The 20,414-nt window shown below is 42.3% G+C and overlaps 1 protein-coding gene across 1 annotated transcript; it reads left to right on the top strand.

The window, feature by feature from the left end:
- Nucleotides 1-4,899: 4,899 nt before the first annotated feature.
- MOSPD1 (motile sperm domain containing 1) lies at nucleotides 4,900-18,907 on the top strand. Its single transcript, XM_054289732.1, has 6 exons — nucleotides 4,900-4,975; nucleotides 9,962-10,218; nucleotides 10,405-10,480; nucleotides 13,196-13,422; nucleotides 15,350-15,511; nucleotides 17,847-18,907. Exons 2-6 carry the CDS (start codon nucleotides 10,065-10,067, stop codon nucleotides 17,876-17,878), a joined length of 651 nt encoding a protein of 216 aa, XP_054145707.1. The 5' UTR covers nucleotides 4,900-4,975; nucleotides 9,962-10,064; the 3' UTR covers nucleotides 17,879-18,907.
- Nucleotides 18,908-20,414: the final 1,507 nt, after the last annotated feature.

Here is a 20,414-nt window from a genome sequence, read left to right as displayed (position 1 = left end):
AGGTTTTTTTAAGTTTGATTCCCCCAACACTCCTCATTCACTTAAATAAATGTTACAGTCTGTGCCAACGCATAGAGGGGTTGGAAAAAATTACCAAAAATTCCCTACATCATCTTTGTGTTTGGAATAAATGTATTGAGGAAACCATGGTCTAACACACCCTAATCCTCTTTTGGGTTTGGCCTTTGGTAAACTACATGGTTATTTTACAATCACAGAAACAACGATCTTAACCTCTTCTTAGTGTGACCTCCTCCAGATCCACCAAACTTGGCAGATTCTCCACAAAAGGGGGTTTTGGTCTGGGCTTTCATGTAAGCAGTTCAGGCTGTTCATGAGTGAACCAACCCCTCCCATGCACAGTTTGGAACATGCCCAAGGCAGGTTGCTTCTAATGCCTGCAGGCAAAGGGGTCACTGTAATACCAGATGGAGAAATAAACCCTAACCAGTGTGTGTGCAAATCAGGCACAGGTAGGATCTGCATGTCCTCTTTGAGCCAGAGCAGGTAGATTATCTGCTCTCTAAGCTTCTCAGTCGTTGGTGGCAGCAAAGCCCAAATCCAGGAGCATTTTGAATTCCAGGTCAGAGATCAACCCCAGCCCAGTTGACTCCTGGTCTCTCTTTTCTGCATCATGTTTGGAACGTGTCAAAAGCTGCACAAACTAAACACAAGACCATCTGCTTAGCAGCAACAGCAGCTCCTTGTCCTCGACTTCTAGCCTTAGAAAATCCCTTGTCTTGGTCCTGCTGACCACATTAAGAACGAGTTCAGCAGGAAGGACGAGAGCTCTCCAGAGTAATTCCCAGCAGGACCCCACGGGGAAGCCTGGAGCCTGCCTTGGCGCCATGCTCAAGAAACAGAGCGTGCAGTGTGGAGAGCCCTTCAGAGAGCAGCCAGGAGCACAGGGGGAAGCACAAACGGTACCTGCAGCAGCTTTCAGCAGCAAATTCAAATATCGGGGCAGGCGTTTGCTGAGGCGATAGCAAAGCTGTGAGGCTGCCCTGCCTCCCCTCCCCACAGCTGCACAAAGACTCAGTAAGTCACACACAGAGAATGCTTGAGCAGTGGAGGTGCAAAATGGAGCGTATTAACTGAAGCTTTTAATAAGATTTTGATAACAATGATTTTTATGTTAATCTCTAAAGAGTTTGCTTTTGTAACATGTAACTGATAAGCATATAATCTAGTTTTAATTTAATCTCTGCAGGTGTTTCCCGATGGTAAATGTTAAATTTTTATTGCTTCCTTAGGCAGTAATAATAGGAGAAATGTCTGTAGGGCTCCCACCATCCATTTGTATGCAGATAGCATCATATTTTATAATAGCTGTAAATCTGACAGGATAGACTCTTACTGTTGAGATGATATTATAAATATGTGTCAACACTGAATAAACATCTTTGAAAGGAAAATAAAATAGAGATGTTATTAGAGGTCTAATGAAACAACCATAGCTGCTTATTTATAAGAGATGTATGCGCACATCCTTGGAAAAAAGTAGAGCCCATGCTGGGTTTGCAGCTTTCTGATGAGCAGGACATGGAGATTCTCAGCAGGGTCCTGCAGACAATGCAGAAATAGATCCTACACTTCATAAAGATGATGACTGTCTATAAACCTCTAAGTGTTTGTTCTCTCTGAGGTTTCAAAATGATTATAAATACCACGGTGTCTAAGACTCAATTATGGCTTCTTTCATACAGCTTAGGAGCACAGCACGTCAGGAGCTCCCACATGAAGAACCATAAGACACCAAGTACAAGGAAGTGCACCCTGATGCCTGCCTGAGGTGTAATGCAAACACATTTTGGGCAAAATTCACTCAGTATGAGATCTGATAGGGACTTGATCCCTTACATCTTACACTTAGCCTTATTCACTGAGCATGCATGAAACTTGCCCTTGTTCACATTGAGTATTTTAAAGCCAGCAACACTTTCTTTAAGATGCATTTTCCTCAAATAATTTTATCTGTTCTGCAGCAAATGTGGCTCTCGGGCATGCTGTGCTCACTGTGTCCATAGGCACACCTCAGGGACCCAGCAGCACAGGCAGAGATTTGAGCTAAAAGATTCCTAAGATGGAACTGGCTTGGCTCCAGCCAGGGGAGAGCGTGGCAGAGAGAGCTTCAAGCTGTCTTTAACTCTCCTGTAGAGGCATGCCCTGGAAAGGATTACACTTTAACAGAAGTCTAGATATTTCCTCAATGGTGCTGTGATATGTGGCTCCCAAGGTCCACATCATTAGTCATAAAAACAAACAACCTGAAACAAAAAATACACACAAGTTCGTTTAAGTCCCCAGTGACAGGGAATGGGAATACAGCTCACTGCCACTGGAGGGGGGAAATTTGAAAACCTGCCACATAAGCAAGTCAAAAAAAACCAAAACACTTTTTGCTGGTGAATTAAAGTTACACAAACAGCTCAGACAATTTAGGGTAAACAATTCTTGCGTCTATTGTAAGTCAGAACATGTATGCTGCTTTAGGGTGGTAGTTTAAATGCAGTATTGTTTCTTCTGCTAGTCTTTAAAAGTAAAAAAATATTTGTTATGGAGACTTTTTAATAAATTGGTAGTAATTAGAAAGAAAACTCCAATAATTTTCTACAGAAAGACAACATGAGGCCAAATGGAAAGTCAGACATGCCACTCCCTTTCCTGACTAAATTCAAAGCCAAAGAGGATCTGCCGCATTGTGCCATGGAGAGGGCAACTGTCAAAAAAACCCCAAAACATCACATTAAGCATATTGATTAGTAAGAATTAAATGCATTACGAGGCATTGGTAAGATTCAGATATATAAAGTGTTTAGCTCTCTCCTATCTGCTCGTTGTTTTCACATCAGATTTTGTAAAAATACAGTTTAATCTGTGTGACTCCTTTAGACTGAGGATTCAATAAAGGAGACTCCTCATGAAGTGTTTGCAGTCAGCCCCTGCAGCTGCACAGTGCCAATGTCCCAGGCCCACTGGGCTAGTGCTGAATACAGAACCCAGGCTGGTACCCTCTGTTATAAATGCTGCACCATGTCCTTGTGCCATGACAGATAAAGTGGAATATTTTACTAATCAAGTGTGCAAAATGACAGGAGTCAGGCATAATGCTGTGTTTCTGACAACTTAGGTAAATCTTTCCCATGATAAATGAGTTGTGAATCTCCCATAAGAAGTATTTAAACAGATGGATAATCACCACAGCAACCAAAACCACCACAGAGTCATTCAGGAGCATTTCATCTCTGCACACACACTGTCAGGTTTCATGCTATAAGGAGGCAATATTTTATGTAACAGAAGACTAGCCAATGCTTTTAGGTAACTCACAGCATGGGTGAGAGAGGAAGGAGACCAGCTCAGTTTTCAACAGGTGAATACAAAACCTTATCAAATGTGACTGAAAAAAGTTGGGTCCTGGGAAGCTTACAGAGGCAGACATAATACCTGCTTTTAGAGAGTCTGAACTTTGTAAGGGAACTGGATGAACTGGAAAATGCCAATTTGTCTAATTAATGTGCTTTTAAGTCTAGCCATTTGAGATTATGTTTTTATTTGATCATTCTGTTTGTTATTAATTTGAATATCTCTGAAGCATGTTTATGTCTGCTGCTTCTTCTGAGACAGGTTTCCAAAATGAGGAGCACCCTCCATTGGATTAATACGCAGTAAAATCATAATAATTTTCTGAAATCCTGAAAGGCTGAAGTCTGATAATCTTTTTAAAAACAAGAATTCCAGTTTCTTTTTAAACATGTAAAAATCTGAACTGATTTACGCTCATCAAGAAACAAAATATTTTGCCAGTTTTCACTGCATACATTTTCAGAAATTCAATAAAAAATTATGATTTCTCTATATAATAATTTAACAATATTATGTATTTTGTGGCTGAAAGACTGAACTTCTTAATGAACCATTAGATCTGCAGAAAATGTGAGTGCTATAACACATGCCTAAGTTGGAAAATATACTTTTTAGAATTTCTTTATTTAATGTCTTCCATTACTTTAAATATGTTATTTCCTGTTCTGGATTGTTTAATGATGTTATTGTGAAACACTCATGGCTGCTGTGTTTATTTCACCACGGACGTGTGTTCATTTCACTGAAGGGTAAAGCTTGGTAATAGGTAAAAGATTTTGCAATCCTGTACTGGGTGGCTCAATATAAACCTCAATTATCCACTTGACTTGCAACAAAAACATTTTGCTGTACTAAAGATTTTGAAGTTTGGGGTGATACTGGGTGGTGATTACACATGGATTTGTTTTTATTATACACAGGGGAAGTTGGGGAAGAAAGCAAATGAAGATGGTATACTGGATAACTCACATGATATAGTGGATAATGCTCAGAACGAGCTGAAGTCCACAAAGTGCCTAGCTGAATGAAAGCACATTAAGTAAATAAGAGGAATAAAGAACAAAGGCACGAGCATGGAAGTGTTTACAGGGACAGCGTGTCCCGTTTAAGCCGTGCTGCTGGCTGAGCAGGCGGTCACGCCTGGGTGTTCGCTGGCAAACCCTCCTGCTCGGGCTCGGCCCGGGGGTGACACTGGCCCACCCTTCCAGCGGGACCTGCCCGCCATGGGCGGCATCGGGGCGAGCCCGCAGGGCAGAACACACGGGAGCCGGGAGAGGGGCAGGAGCCCCTCCGGGACGGGGCCGGACCCCGGGAGCCGTGCCACGAGGCGCAGTATCGTTAAAAACACCTCCCGCAGGTGAGAGGCGCCGGGCCGGCCGCTGCCCGGGGAGCCGGCGGTGCTGCCGGAGCAGCGCCGAAGGCCGCGGTACCGAGCCCGCCCGAGCCCGGCGTGCCGGGGCAGCCCCGACATGGCGGCGGGGGCGGGCGGCGGGCGGGGCGGTGACGCGGCGGCGGCGGCGGCCGGTCGGTCCCAGCAGCCCCAGCGCTGCCCGCAGTGACGGGCGGACAAAGGGGCGCCGCGCCAGCCCGCACCAGCGGCCCCGGGCGGGTGAGTCGGGCCGGGGGGTGACAGCGGGCACGGCACGGGGCGGGCGAGCGGAGCGACACCCGCGGCCCGGCCTGGCCCGTCCCGGGCCGCGCGTCCCCGCGGGCCGCCCCTGCCGCCCCTGCCCTCCGCAGGCCCTGCGGGAGCGCGGCGGGGCCGGGACGGGGAGCGGGGCGGCGGCCGCGCTCCGAGGTTCCGGCCTGGAGCCGCTGCCCCGCGGGGCCGGGGCTCGCTGCGGGCGGTGCGGGGCCGGCGGCGGGGCCCGGGGGTCGCTCCGAGGGGCGGCGGAGCGGGGCCGGGGCTCGCCGCGGGCGGTGCGGCGGGCCCGGGCCGGGGGCGGTGCGGCGGGGCCGGGCCGGCTGCGGGAGGCGCCGTTATCGCGCAGCTGCCTCTGCCCGTATCGCTGCCGCTCCTCGCTGGAGAACAAAGAGGATCAATTAAGAGTGTGCAATTACCGCCGTGCCCTGCCGGCAGCAGGCACGGCTCGGAACGCCTTGGCTCCCGTCGCTCTCCCAGGGCAGAGTGCTCCCCTCTGTTAAGCCGAGGCGGTTTGGGGCCACGCAGCGCTAATGAGCACAACACACGTTTAAAAATCAGCCAGTTTAGTGCATTAAACACAAACTTAAAGTGGGGAAATAGAGACTAAAGCACATGTGCCCTTGAATGTCTTCTCTAGGATCCTTGCGAGCCTGTAGCAGAATGGATCAGAAGCAATGCACAGCTGTTACTTAATTTTTCACTGCTTTTCATGCCTCTTAGTTGTATTTGGGTATTTCCTTTTGTTAGTCACCTTTTCAGCATTTAAAACAATAATGTGGTCCTAATAAATTTTGCTGTCAGTGTCAGCAGGATTTATGCCTGTGGTCATCCATGGTAATAGTTAATGCTCTGAGACTATTTCATTTTACAGCATCCTGAACACAGTTACTGGTGACATTTCTCATCATCCTGTGGAGGGGTAAACAGTAGCAGTTTTGCAAAGTATCAGAGCAGTTCTGCGGGCTCAGAGGGGACCTTCCGCCTACTGAAATACTTTGTAGAATGTGTGCGCCTTCATAGATCAGCAAATTGAGGTGAGGTTAACCAACTTGCTCAAGGTCATAGAGTGTCAGTGACAGAGTTAGCAACAATGGAATCCAGCCATCCTGGCTGCTGCCTCTGTGCTCTCATCATTGAGTGACGCTCCCAAATAATTGCAGGTAGTTTAAACATTGATTTGCGTAAGTGCTCGTTGAGGCCTTCAAAACATTTTGGAGAAACAAAATGTTTATGGTGTGCTTCAGATCCCATGCTGCATTTGCATGTAGCTTAAGGTGATTGCTCAGCTTGGCATAGGAAGGAATTTTGAAGACTTTGTGGTTTATTTGGTAAATATGTGCTCAAAAAACATCAGTTTTACTGAGTATAAAGTGTGGAAAGACTTGTGTAGATTTAGGAGGTAGATCATGAGATGTAACAAAAGTAGATTACACTGTAGTTAGGCAACTTTTAAAGCAGCAGTGTGGAGGCATGACTGTAAAGAGATTTTCTTCTGAATGAAGTGTTTACCTGATGACATTCTGTAGAGTTATTTGCAGTTGTTATGAAGAAAAACAACCAACAAATGCCCTGGGAAGCCATGGTGATGAGGCTGTTGGAAGTTAAAATGAGAACAAAAAAGTTCCTGAGTTGATTTATTTATTCAACAGATACTTGTTAAGTAAAAACAAATCACAATGGATGTTATTTCTGACCCTGGAGAGAAGTTACGTTTCACTTTGTGTTTTTCTCTGTCAAGTTAAATTTATGAAGAAAGGGATTTCAAAGGAAACACTGGCAGATCTGTGCTATTGTGACACCAGCAGTATATATTTAGTAACTTCATGGAGGAAAGATCCCTATTGTGCTGCAAAAATACCAGTGACAATTGTTTGTCAGGACTTCAAAGGGCGCTGGGAAGTGAGCTGGCATTGTTCAGGTGTTGCACGCTGGCCTTGGCAAATGTTACCTGTGACAGATCCCTGCTCCTGTGGGAATTCCATCCTGGGAGAAGCTCACCTGTGCAGTGCAGATCACAGGCTGACACCACAGATCCTGGGCTGGGACAGATTTGCTTGTGCTTACCTTTATGTGCTGCAAGTAATCGTGGTGGCTGATTAATTCAGTGGTTGTGGTGCAGTGGGGATGCAGAAGAGCAGCAGCTGAGTTTCTGTTCGTGAACTCTCTGGGGTACATGACCTTGTTCTCACCATTAGAGCGGCTGTGGGGTTAATTTGGGCAAAGAAGTTGTGGTGATACAACTTTTGTTGTATTTGTGGTGATACAAACTTCCTCTGTAAAAGTGTTGCCAGCTTCTCGTTGATGGGAAGGGTGTGCTGTTATCGAGAGTATCAGTACTAAACCATCACATCTCCCTGTCACATGTGTGGTTTATCCATCAGTCTTTGGGAAAAGTGCTTTTACTGCTGTCACTTGGTGAGATGTCCCAACAAGGTGACTTGGAAGCTAAAGCTGTTGTCCCAAAAAAGGATGCTGGTTTGCTTGCTTAGGAATACAGAAATTTATACCCTGAATGACACTGCTGTGTCAGCAGATGTGTCTGCTGCAGGCCTGCCAGACATGACTTTTGTAAGTTGGGGCAAGTAGCTCCTCATCCAGCCAAGTTAAATAGGAAAAGGAAGCAATAATGGGATATTATTTTTTAAGATTGGTGGCTTTCCACGTGCAGGCTGTGGCATCCTGGGAGGTTTGCACAGTGTTTTCCATAGATGTCTAACAAAAATGAGCCTTTTGATAGGCATAGTGATCCATACCTCCTCTGATACTGAGAATTGTGGGGTTTTGGACACTGAACACTTGCCATGGACTGAGCTGAAGAAACTGAAGATGTGGGATGAAGCCAGGAATTGGAATGAAACATGTACAGTGTTTAAATAAAAAACTAAAGCATCAAAATCATACTGATTATTATAAATAATACTTGATGATTTTATTAAGCATAGTCAATTAAGTTGTGTAGCAGTAGCTTGCTGTTGGTTTAATGGTAGCTGAAAACATTTATTTGAAAATTCCCTTTTGTTAATGTCAAAATTTGCCTGTATTTCTGTTACACATGGTGTGCAAAGTGTAGATAGATATGAGAACCAAAGATTCCAACATATTCTTACTGCATTGAGCTAACTTTGGTATAAGAAATTTAAATAAATCATCTTCTGCCTATGACAGGCATCAAAAGGTATTTTGTATTCCTGCGTGCTGGCAGTTTTTCCACATTAGCTTTTCATATAGTCTTAATATGTTTGACTGGAACAAGGAAACTCACTTTGCAATAGTGCATGAAGTTGTTAAAGAAATAATACTGACACTTGCTGTGCAAAGTCATTCCAGAGTTTGTTGATTCTTCTGAAACAAAAGGGATTCACTGTAATTCCAAGAAGCACTCAGAACCCAAATTGCCACTTAGAGAGCCATTTCTTTTTCTAGACTCTTCTTAATAAGGTAACAGAACATCAGCTTGGAACACTGTCATTGGGGATTTGTTTTCAGAATATTATTAGTAGCATTTCAGTGAAGTGGAAACAAACCTGTGCTCTGAAAAGGAACTGGATCATGGGGAAAGACATTCCTGTGAGATCCATGAACTTGAATTCTACATGGATAATTTGCTATTTTAATAACTAAATAAATAAAATTAAAAGCTTAGTTTGTGTATAAGAATCAGAACCTGTAAACCTGATGGTATGACAGATGTACTTTGTAAACACATGAATGTGTGTCATGTTTCAAGTATGGAATATGTATCTGGTGCTTGGAAATGTGATCGTTGTGATGTTTAGAATGCAGAAACAAGTGTTTGTTTTTGGTTGTTCATAATGTTTGGGCTATTTGCTGCTAGAAATGTCAGAAGATAAATTCTTTAAGGTGCAACTACCCAGTGTATTGAGCTGGAGAACAGGTAAAATGTACCTTATTCTAAAAACCTCTATAGGAAGTGGAAATGACATCTAATGAGTTAGTAGGAACTTGTTGTTTCAATGCTTTTTGCTACAAAGTTAGACCTCAAAGGACACCTTCAGTTTGATAATTAACCTATAGAAGCTGCAGTAAAATATGACCTTCTTGGGGGAGGAGAAAGACTTTGTTCTCTCTGTCATGTGTTGAGTCAATGGTATGTGTGCTGAGGAGTCTGGCCTTAATTTTATTTTATGAATTACATTTGAGATTGTTTCTTGGTTGGGTCATTGGTTCTGGTTTTAGTTCTGGAATGTCACTCAAAATAAAACAGCTGTGGGGGGTGGCAGAGGGAGAGTTGTGATGATTGTACTTTGGGTAGAGGTGGTAGAAAACCTGTCATGTCTTAATAAAGCAGTGAATCCCAAATCTGTTTGCTGTTACTCATCCCAGTTATTTTTCCATTCATTACCTGTAACTATGCAGTTGGAGCAGGGAGTTTGGTTTAAACAGGACATGAAGGTGTTCCCCATTCCTTTGTTCTGAATCCCTGGGATTTGACATACCTGGGTGCCTAGGTGAGGAGATTCCTAACCTGTTATACCTCATTCAGGGAGGTCATCCCCATGGAAACGTTCCTGCCCAAACAGTGACTCCTGCTGCCTCAGTGTCCTTGCATTTCCTCATTTCTGCCCTCGTGGTTCTGATGTGTTGCTGTCCTGAGGCAAGGATGGGATTTCTTTCTGCTGTCATTGTTGGGTTTGTGTTGCAAAGACCCAGCATAAGCAGCTCTAGTCATGGACTGGGCCCCCAGATGTGCCATGATACACTGGAGAGGTGCTTATCCATTTATTTTGTAGCAGTTTGTTAAATAGATGGAAGCTCAGTGCAAATATTGTTTTTCAGTATTTTTGAAGGAGCCTAAGTAGAGGTAGATTCATAATCAAGCATCATGTTTTATATTTTTGCACCTTTGTTAACTGCCTCAGTTTAGTACAGACTTATGGAAGTAATCTTCTTGCCTTTTCTCTTTTTTTCCCCTTTTTTTTTTTCCTTTAGAATTGCCAAAATGCTTTGGAATTCTTAAACGATTCAAAAGCTGAAGTCTCTGAGGATACAAAAGCATAAGAACACAAGAAGCAGCAAGGAGGATTCAGTGCCAATGCAGCAACAAAAAAGACAGCCAGAGTTAGTGGAAGGAAATCTTCCTGTTTTTGTTTTTCCTACAGAACTTATATTTTATGCAGATGACCAGTCAACACACAAGCAGGTGTTGACTCTATATAACCCCTATGAGTTTGCCTTAAAATTCAAAGGTGGGTTTCTTAGGTTAAGTTCTATTTAAGGGCTAGTTGATGATCTTGAACAGTCCAATTATAATTAATGTAAAAATCATATCTGTGCCAAAACCAAACTCTACATGTCTCTCTACATGTATCTGTTGCTGAACTGGTGATGTATTAGTTCATGATTTGTTACCACTCCTGTCCTTTTCCTTGCAGTTCTTTGTACAACTCCAAATAAATATGCGGTGGTGGATGCTACTGGTGCAGTGAAGCCTCAGTGCTGTGTTGATATGTAAGTAGAAGTTGGTTGGGTTTTTTCCTAATATACAACATTTTATTACCTTAATTCCCTTTGTTATTTAAGAGGTTGTAAATGACAGCATGCATGTTATAATACATAAGTTGGATAAATATATGTTTTCCTAATCTCCTGTATATACTTGTGGTTCTGATTTTTGCTGTTCTGTCCCTCTAGAGCAGAGGTATTACAATACTGGAGATATATCCTTCTTTAATTTTGCCTTTGGGCATAAATAAAATGCCAGTAAATGCATCTTGTAATGTAGTTTGTAAACCAGGAGTGAGAGTAATATGAGCCTTCTCTGAGCACCTTTTTGTTAGAAATAACAAGAAAAGCAAAACCCCCAGGGTTGAGATCTGTTTGTGAGAAATATTTCTTTACAGATTGGTAAAATAGAAATGTGTGCAGTTCTACTGAGCACATTTCCCTGGGCCATGTAAAGGTAGTTTTGCCTACCTTTCACCCTGACCACCCATCTCATTCTCAGATCTCTGTGCCTGCCCTTTATCTCTCCTGTCAGGTCTCAACCCAGTAACTCAGAACAGGAGGCTGCTTAAGTGACCACAGTGATGTACAGGGTCTGTAGGCTGCTGAAAGCTGAAACAGAGTAGGTGTAAAAGCTAAAATAGACCAACTCTTTTTATATTCTATTTGCCACATTATTTCTGTGGCAAATAGAAATAAATAATATACAACTGAAGAAAATCTGCAGTACCTAAAAGAGCAGACTGAACTTTTTGAATAGACATTTTCTAAACTGTAAAACACCACCTGGACTCTCTGTCTAACAAGTGGCCATACACAGAAACCCTTAGTCAGATAAATAACTGTTCTTGGGGAATGGCTCTTTATTCCTATAGACTATTTTCTTTAGGTGCAATTTGAAAAATTCCAAAGACTCACTAAATAGAAAGGAAGTTTAGAACATGAAACTGGAAGGTTTCAGTAAGCAGGGGCAGCAAATGCTAAAAATGGGACTAAACAGGTCAGAATATACCAGTGTACCAGTGAGCTGTTCCATTCTTCAGAAGACATTTACACAAGCTTGATTACATTTGATTAGACAAATGGGTTTTATTAAATAAAGGAAAATAAGGCAGACACATGTTCCAAGGGGATTTTTCTGTGCAGCAAAACCCCCCATCCCACTCCAGTGGTTGCTGTCTAAGGACAGTGTTTACTGCTAGGATATGAGCAGTACTATGCAAGTGTGGCCATTTGCCAGATAAACAGATATTCTACAGAGCTTCCAATTATGCAATGATCTCTAAAAAGAAACAGGAGAATGGCTCTGTTTATAAGGGTCTGCAGAAATATCTCCTTGCTTGGCAGCAGATACATGTTCTCCTAGCACAGTGTTATGTAAAGATTCTGTTTAGGTTGGTAGTTGGTACCATGGCACTGGGAGTAGGAACACCAATTTAAAAGGAAGTGTTAAAGGAAGAAATCAGAGTTGATGTGCTGTGCTGATATGCTGAGAGCTGGATGAATTAGGGCTGTAAGGGGAAAAAGCCTTTTGTTTCAGTGAAGGCAGTTGCCCAGCCAACACTCCACTTGCTGGAAGCCTGTCATAGGCACTCTCCTTTGCCTCTGGAGTGATGTAAAACATCACTGCAGCCTCTTGCTGAGGGGATGACTTGGTCTCTGTTTCTGTGGTGAATAGTCCATTCAAACCAGATACCAGTTGCAAGCACTGGCTACGTACTCATGCTTGTAGATATCTTGATGTGATATAGTTCCTTTAAAAAAGGAATGAAAAACAAAAAACCATTTCCTGCAGCATTTTAATGTATGCAGTATCACAAACATTGGTTTTTTGAAGCAATTTTAAGACTCCTATTCTGTGTTTCTAAGGGTACAGTCATTTTTTCCCCCTCATGAGATGACAACCTGCTTCTTTGTATGTATGTTCTTCAGATCAACTGCTGTTATCTTGGAAACTTAGAATAACCTTTAACAAAAAACATCTGGAAAAATAGTTGAAATCCTTATTTACCCTAAGAGCTGATATCACTTCAACACCCAAATGTTGTAGCTTTTCAAAGCTAGATATGTATTCTCATGATGAATCACAAATGCAGAGAGGAGGCAGTTGAGCACAGCACTGCTCAGAGGTCTGTTTTGCTGTTGATCAGTGCTATTTTAAAGCTGTGCTTTTTATAGGTTCCAAACATGCTCTCAGTGGTGGGTTTCTGATTTTGAAAATCCCTAACTGACTCTTGTCTATAGAAGGAATGAGTTTTGCTTCTGAGAAAGTAGAATTGTAAAGCTTTGAGCCTGGTTTCCTCCAGAAGCTGGACTGTTGCTTGCCAAACACCTGCCCAACTCCTTTCCTTCCCTGGCCACTCCCGTCCCCTCAGTCCTTTTAAAATCACTGGCCGGCATCAAACAACTTTGATGCAGGAGGAGGGGGCATCTTTCAGATAATTCATTTTTCATCAATTGGCAGCAGGGGCAAAGATGGGCTTGAGATAAAGACTTAACTGGCCAGGAGTATTTATATTTGGGAATTAAAGCAAACATAAGGAGGGAAGAGAGGAGGTAAGATAAGTCTTCAAGAACATTGAGTGGTGGAGGAGGTCTGGATTATTCCAGTTTATCTGGAGGAGGGGGAACCGAGGGCAGACTTTGTGATATATAGAATGTAATTCTCAATAGGCATGATTCTTAGCAGTTCATCTGTTTGAAAATGTTGTTTTCCTGCAGTGTGATTCGTCACAGAGACGTTCGGGCTTCTTACTATGGTGTCATAGATAAATTCCGTCTCCAAGTGTCTGAGCAGAGCCAGAGGAAAGCATTGGGGAAAAAGGAGATTATTGCTACTCTGCTTCCATCTGCAAAGGAACAACAGCAACAAAAGGAAGAGGAGGAAAAACGAATAAAAGAACACCTGGCTGAAAGTGTCTTTTTTGAGCAGACTTTGTGTCAACCAGGTAGCTGAAATCTTTTTGCACTCCTATGTTCTGAATCAGTTTTGAATAGCTCAAATGACGAGACTCAAAAACATATTTTAAATTAAAAAGAAATATATTTTAAAATATTTTTACAAAATTATTCATTTTGCCTACCTGTAAGATTGTTGTCTTTATCACTTGAGGGTGACAGTATTCAGGAACCCAAACTGTGGCTATTCTGTTTATGCTGTCTTGATCAATCAAGGCCCTTTGCTGCCCTGTGTTTGTATGTCATACCTTGGAGAGTGCACCCACTGTTCTCTGGAGCAGGAATTCTCACACAGACAATGGGAATTTATCTGTGAAAGGATGCTAGTTACTTTTTCCCTTGGGCTCTTTCAAAACATATGCCCCTTGTGAGTTTGTTCCAAACCCTTAATCCCCCATTTCCTGATGAGCAGGAAATATTGCCAGAACATCATCTAAAGTGCTCCTTGTTCTGTGTCCTGTCCTTTGTCTGTCCCACAAGAACAGAAGAGCACAGTTGGTGGCTGAAAACTCCACACACTGAGGAAGTGAATCAACAGTCTTGAAAACCTGGGCCAGACAGTTAAATTGAAGGGATAGGATATAAAGTGTCAAGTTGTACCTGAAATGAATCTAAACTGATTCTTGATGGTCTACATTCTTCTTACTTTTACTGATTCATACTGAAATGTTCTTGTCACTATTATATTTTTCAGGACAACAAAAACCAATTCCAGAAAATAGATGAACCTCCTTGAGAGTATTCAAGTTGCTAAAATGGATGTTTCACTATTTATACTGAGTTTGTTGGCTGGTGAAACACTTTTTATTAAAAAAACCCTTCATAATAGATATTAGTAGGATACACAATTAAAGCAAACCTACAAAGGTCTCTGGGCTCACAGAACAAAATGTTCCTGTGATAGTTGATCCAGGACAGAGGGCCTGAGCCACCCTGAACAATCTGATACTGGTCTTATTCCAAATGCTGTTTCTCTGCTTTAAAACCTCATTGACTGTGGTATATTGCAGTAAAAGAGGAAGCAAGTAAACAAAGAAACTGCAGTTTTGCAACCTGGAAATAAGATTTATGGAATTAAATAGAGCACATATTGCTGGTTGCTGAGGATAGAAGTTGATAAAAACATTGGCTATTTTCTAGTGGTAATAAGGATTTGTTTAGAGGTATTCAGCTAACATGTTAACAGCTCTTTTCAAAGATGACACAGTGGGCCTTTGAGTAGGTTCCAGCTGTTAAAGTGCAGGACAATAAAGACTATGAAGGACTCTTTATTGTCTGTGGTTTGCATTTTCTTATTCTGGTAATACTGGACTGTCACAGTGGTTCACTCTCACACTTTTTAAAGTAAGATTCAAATTTTACTGATTTGTGGCATCTAAGCTGACTGGCTCAGGTATAGCCCTTGAACCCTGTAAAGAATGAAGGGGAGCTCATCTGGCCCAAGAACCTGTGCTCCTGCTGCAGGCAGGTTTTGTTCAGGAGGTGTGGGCAGTTACCTGCCTCTGCAGGTCTTTTGGGTGCTCTGAGTGATGGATTACTGATCACTGAAGCAGCATATCAAGGAAGGGAGCCAGGATGCACAGGGAAACCTCAGCACAGCTGAGCCATCCAGCTGTCCTGAGTGTGTATATATAGCAACTGGGCCTGGCAGGCTCTGTTCCTCCACAAGGGAGTGGTTTGGGAAGTCATGTGAAAACAAGTTCCAGCATCAGAACAGGGAGCAGCCTCCTCCACTGCAGAATGCAGGAGGTTTAGAAAGGTGGGTTTAAGACTTGGCTTCCACCCCCTGCAAACTGCAGAGCAAAAAGGAAAATCTGAGGATATTTCAGCTCCCATGTACTGCAGGCATTTTTGCAGAATGTTTAATGTTTATATTATTTAGATCTGCCTTACATTTGGGGCTTTGTTGCTTTTCAGAAAACAGAACTGCCTCGTCGGGACCTAGTTTACTCACAGTCTTCCTTGGAGTGGTGTGTGTTGCAGCACTAATGCTACCTACATTGGGGGAAATGGAATCCCTGGTGCCTCTCTACCTCCACTTAAGTGTGAATCAAAAGTTAGTAGCTGCTTATGTTTTAGGTGAGTACTTTGGATATTAGAAACATTTTCCTGCAAAATCTGTGAGTTTGGAAAACTTTACCTGTCTTTGCCAGTGGCCTTGGGAAACTGGATGGAAACAAAGCATCACATTAGGTTTTGTTTTGCATCTCAGCTTACATCTCAATTGTAGCCATGGTGATAGCAGGATAAGTTAGTTATTGTAAGTGTTTTAGACCAGATTTGAGTTGACACCTATTGCACACAGGCCCCTACATGCTAATTTCAGCTTTATTTGATGATGGGCCAGTAACCGTCATCTGCCAGCACACCTGAACGGAATGTGCTGTTTCTTACCCTTGCATTGCAATAGTTAATCTCTTGCAGAATGTAGAATGTGTTATTGTGTTTCTCTCTAGCCCCCTGAGCTGTTTTTCAAGGCTTGATTCTCAGTGCCTGTTTAATAAGGAGTTGATATGTGTAGCAGTAAGCTGTTGTAAACCCTGTCTGAGACCATCCCCAGTTCTTCCTGATTTGTAACTTGCTCCTGCATTAGCTAGCATGGATGAGTTGCACACTTCATTTGTTATGACTATTTCTCTATAACTGTTTCAGATTTGAAGAACAGTCACACTAAACTCAGTTCTCCTCTCCCACTACCTGGCAGAAATGAGGATTTAAAGGAAAAGAGCTAGGCAGCTCCAAACTGATAGCTAGAGGTGAGGTAGTGATGGGGAAAGGTGCAAGTTCTGGTGGTTCATGCACACTCTGCTGACTCACAAAGGTCCATCTGCTGAGTGGTTTGAAATCTCACTTGTGGCTCCTTGCCCAGGCTGATGCTGATGGATTCTCAGATCAGGACCTTGCAGTAATCCTCACTTGGTTTTTCTCTGCTTTTGAAAATTACTCCAGGTTCTGCTGGTGTCAGTTTTAAGCCTTTTGACTTTATCCTTTTGCAAGAACTGAACCTGTTTCTAGATTCCCTGTGAAGTTTTGAGAGGTTTTGACTTCTTTGCTGGCAGTGCTTTTAGTGTTCATGGACAGATTCTTTTGTGTGCAGCTCTTGCTCATGTAGAAAGTCGATTGCTCTTGAGGAGTTGAAACCACTTTGTTCCACAAGGAAGTGCAACTGGATTGTGGAGCATTTAATTGGAAAGGATTGTTATACCACACCAAGAGGAGTCTATGATATTTGAGAAGTATCTGATTTACAGAAGTGAGTTAAACCCTTTATTGTCTGAGGGCCCTGTACAAGTGGTGCAGGCTGTTCTGCAGAAGCCTCTGCTGTTCCTCTGAGGTGATGGAATTGATCCAAGCTAAGGATCCAGCAGCTGTGGGAGCACTGATTGTCTGAACCAGTACAGGCCTTGACAAATAGCTGAGCTGCAGTTCCTCTTTAAGGGATAAATTGCTGATCTAATGGAAGACAGTGCTTCTGCCTTCACCATCTTCATGAAGTAGCCAAGTTCCATCAGTGTGGAGTGGCAGGAGATAAAACAGTCTCAGAAATGTCTTTATCCATGCTGAGATCTGTAGGTTTTAGCTGAGCTTTCTGCAGTGAAAAGCTGTTAGAGTGACATCATCTGAGCCTGCAAGAAAGTGAGATTGCTCAAGAACTGATAAATTGTTGTTTTGATGTTACATAAGGCTGGAAGTCAGGGAGCCCCTGTGTTCTTCCATCTACCTCACCTTGTGCAATATAACCCATGGCTAAAACCTGCAGATTTGTACTTTTTCCTGTATCAGCATATAATTAAAATGAACTTTTCAGTGTGTCATGGGTAGGTTTATTAGACCCTGTTTCCTGTTTTCATCTGGTTTTAATAGTTTTTAACCTCCATCAGAGCAGTCATTTTTTTCCTCCCTCTCTAAAGGTCACAACAAAGAGTCTGTTGAAAGCTCTCTCTGCAAACTGACAAGGAAGCTTAACATCTTTGTTAAAACTGGTCTTTGATCAGTTATTATTCACAGAGCAGAAAAAAGCCTTGGAGCCTTCAACTGATCTGCCTTACTGATGATTCAGCATTCCAATGACCCTGCCCATAACTGGCCCCATGAGGAATGGGGTTTAGTGTTACAGTCAGCCCAGTCAAAAGTTCAGTGCTAAGATTTTCCAGCAGAGAGGGCAATAATTGTTTGGAGTATTTCTACCTTCTTTGACATTCAGTTATTAGATACACCACACGTCAGTGTTGATTTTTGACTATATCAAAATTTGGAGCAATACTTTAATATTTAAGTGTGTGTATAAATGCATTCTGCATGCATTTATGCACTTCTACCATATTTTCTGGCCTGTGACAGGGTAAAGTCTTTATTTTAAATGTTTTATTTTGAGTGAAATAGAAGTGTTTAGTTCTTAATTCTTGTCTTTCAGGTCTCATCACCATGGTTATTTTGAGAACATGAGCAATGAGTTCATAGGATGTCAAACACCTTACTGTATATTCACATCATGAATGTGGACTGCCTTTTACTCCCATTTGGCTCATTAAGATGCTAGCAAAACTGTTCAGTGATTTAAGATACCTTCAGAAGTGTAATATATTTTAACTGTGTATAATAAATGAAAGACTCAAAGCACTTGGCGGTGCTTCTGTAACAGACAGCTATGAAATGTTCAGTGATACCTGTGAAAATAATTTGAAAAAACTTTTATATCTATGCCTACTGTAAAAAATCCTTATTAAAACGACATTTGTTATTTTTAGTCTATGTTCACATCAGTGCGTGATCACTATAAAAGCAAACTGTCTCCTGTAAAAACGCTCATTTGGTTTGTGGTTGTACCTGCTGAGGCTGGCACATAACACTTCTGTATATACATACCAAGGGGTGAGAGTCGTGACTGATCATTGAAGAGAAATGAAAAATTCCATCAGTGGAACTGAAATAAACCATGAATTTTAGGTGAAGAAGTAATTCTCAAATTTCTTACTTCATCATCACCAATATATCGTTGAGTGCTCATTTTCTTACCTGGGGAAATAATTTCTTGCAACAGTCATTTTGTACCACAATTACTAGACAATAAAACCAAGTTCTGTAATCAGATTCTTCATTTCTTAGGGATGCATGGAAGTGGCATTAATGGAAGCTGAACTCATACTAATACAAAATTAATAATTTTCTCTATTTTAGAGACCAAACTAAATGAAATAGCAAAGGCATTTCTCTACATCCCTCCCCCCACAGCTACCACAGGAACTTCTTTTCTATCAGAAACTCCTGCTTAAATGCCAGTTTCATATTTGAGGTGAACATTAATCTTGTTTCATACAACAAGTATTTCCCTTTATTTGACATTTCATTGTCGAGATGTTAATTCTAAAAGGGCAGCTATTACTGCATTGGATTCATACAGACAAATCTTTGTTTGTAAGAAGTCTATAGAGTATGCTCTGATATGAATAATAAAGTTTGGAAATCAAACCTTTCCCCCTGCATGCTTTGGGTCACTTTTCTGCTTATGCATGGAAATACAAAAAAACATGAAAAAAATGTTTCTTAAAAAAAAAAAAAGGAGAAAGAGAAGTTGAAAAAAGTTGTAAAAAGTTGTTAACCACTACATTTTTTCTTGTACAATGCTACTCCAGTTTGATTCTCAGAAGAGCTGGGATTGTGTCATCCATCGATCAGCATCAGATGATAGAGTCAAACATTAACATTCACTAAGGACAAAAACCAAAAAATGTTCCCAGCTGGTTTAGGAGGCCGTGTCCCAGAGCCTGCTGCAGGCACAGCACTGCCCTCCAACACTGAGCTCGTGGCTGGGTCGGTGTTCTCCTGCCACTGCAGGGCTCTGTTCTTGTAGCTTCACTGCTCCTCAGTACCTCCACTGTGAATTCTGATTTCTCCCAGGTGGTTTAACCTGCTGCTGCCTGGGGAAGGGTGAGGGAGTGGTGCAGAAGTTGGGAAGATAAAAATGCCACGTGGTGCCTTATCCTAGCACCCAACAGCCAGGCTAAAGATTTTGTTTTGTGCCCAAGCTGGTCAAAAAAGCCCAACACAAACCCTTTTCTCCCCTGTGTCCTGAAATTCTGGTCATGGGCTGGGATGGTGTTTTGCCAGGCAGTTGCAGAAGTGACAGCTGTAGGAACCCAGAGTCACTGAGTGGCTGTAACCAGGTCTGACACCTGCAGCTGCCTCATCCTGCAGGACAGTGCCTGCATGGCAGGGGAGAGCACAGGACACAGATGCCAGCAGTCATTTTCAAGAAATCTGAAGGGAAATGATTGGTTTAGAAAAACACCTTGACCAAAGAAATCAGAACAAAAAGTTATTGTTGACAAAAAAGACTAAAAACATTGGACCATTTCTTTGTCAAGGCAACAGAGGAACAATACACAGAAAAAAAAAGATTAAATGCACAGAGTAATTCAGCAGATGTAGATAACTGGTGCTTGGGTGAAATAAGGATGACAAGTGTGAATTCTGACTTCTTTCTCCTTCAGGGAGGTTGCAGCACACTGCAGAATCACAGATTTATCCCAGTTATGAAAACAAGACCTGGGGACTGTTTCAGTTCAGCACTGAGGGAGAACATATCAAATTATGTTACAGCACAATCACAGCAGGGCACCAGTAAAATGTTACCAGGTGGATACACAAGATTTTGAAGATATTTCCTGATTTTATGTATATTCATGTCCATGCACATACCTCTTGTACTTACATACTAGAGTTTCAGAAAACACTGAACACCTTTGGAAACAAGACCCAAGACACTGAATCTACCTCTTAGAAACACCAGGAAAAACAGTTAAGTGTTCACGTCATTTCCCATTCCTGACTCCTAGCACAAACAAACAGTCATTTCCTTGCAATGGGCAAGTGTTCTCAGCAGACAGTTGGGAGGCTTTGAGATCATCCAGCAGAAGCAATCCTGCTGTTTACCCACGGGTGCCTCCGAGGAAGTGGGAACGCTTTGGGGAGCGAGCGTCCC

This window comes from Melozone crissalis, unplaced genomic scaffold (genome assembly GCF_028551555.1).
Source record: "Melozone crissalis strain CALT ecotype California unplaced genomic scaffold, PUWL_Pcris_2 ptg000068l_1, whole genome shotgun sequence".
NCBI lineage: Eukaryota > Metazoa > Chordata > Aves > Passeriformes > Passerellidae > Melozone > Melozone crissalis.
Note: the sequence above shows the minus strand (reverse complement) of the source record. Positions and strands in the feature narration are given on the sequence as shown.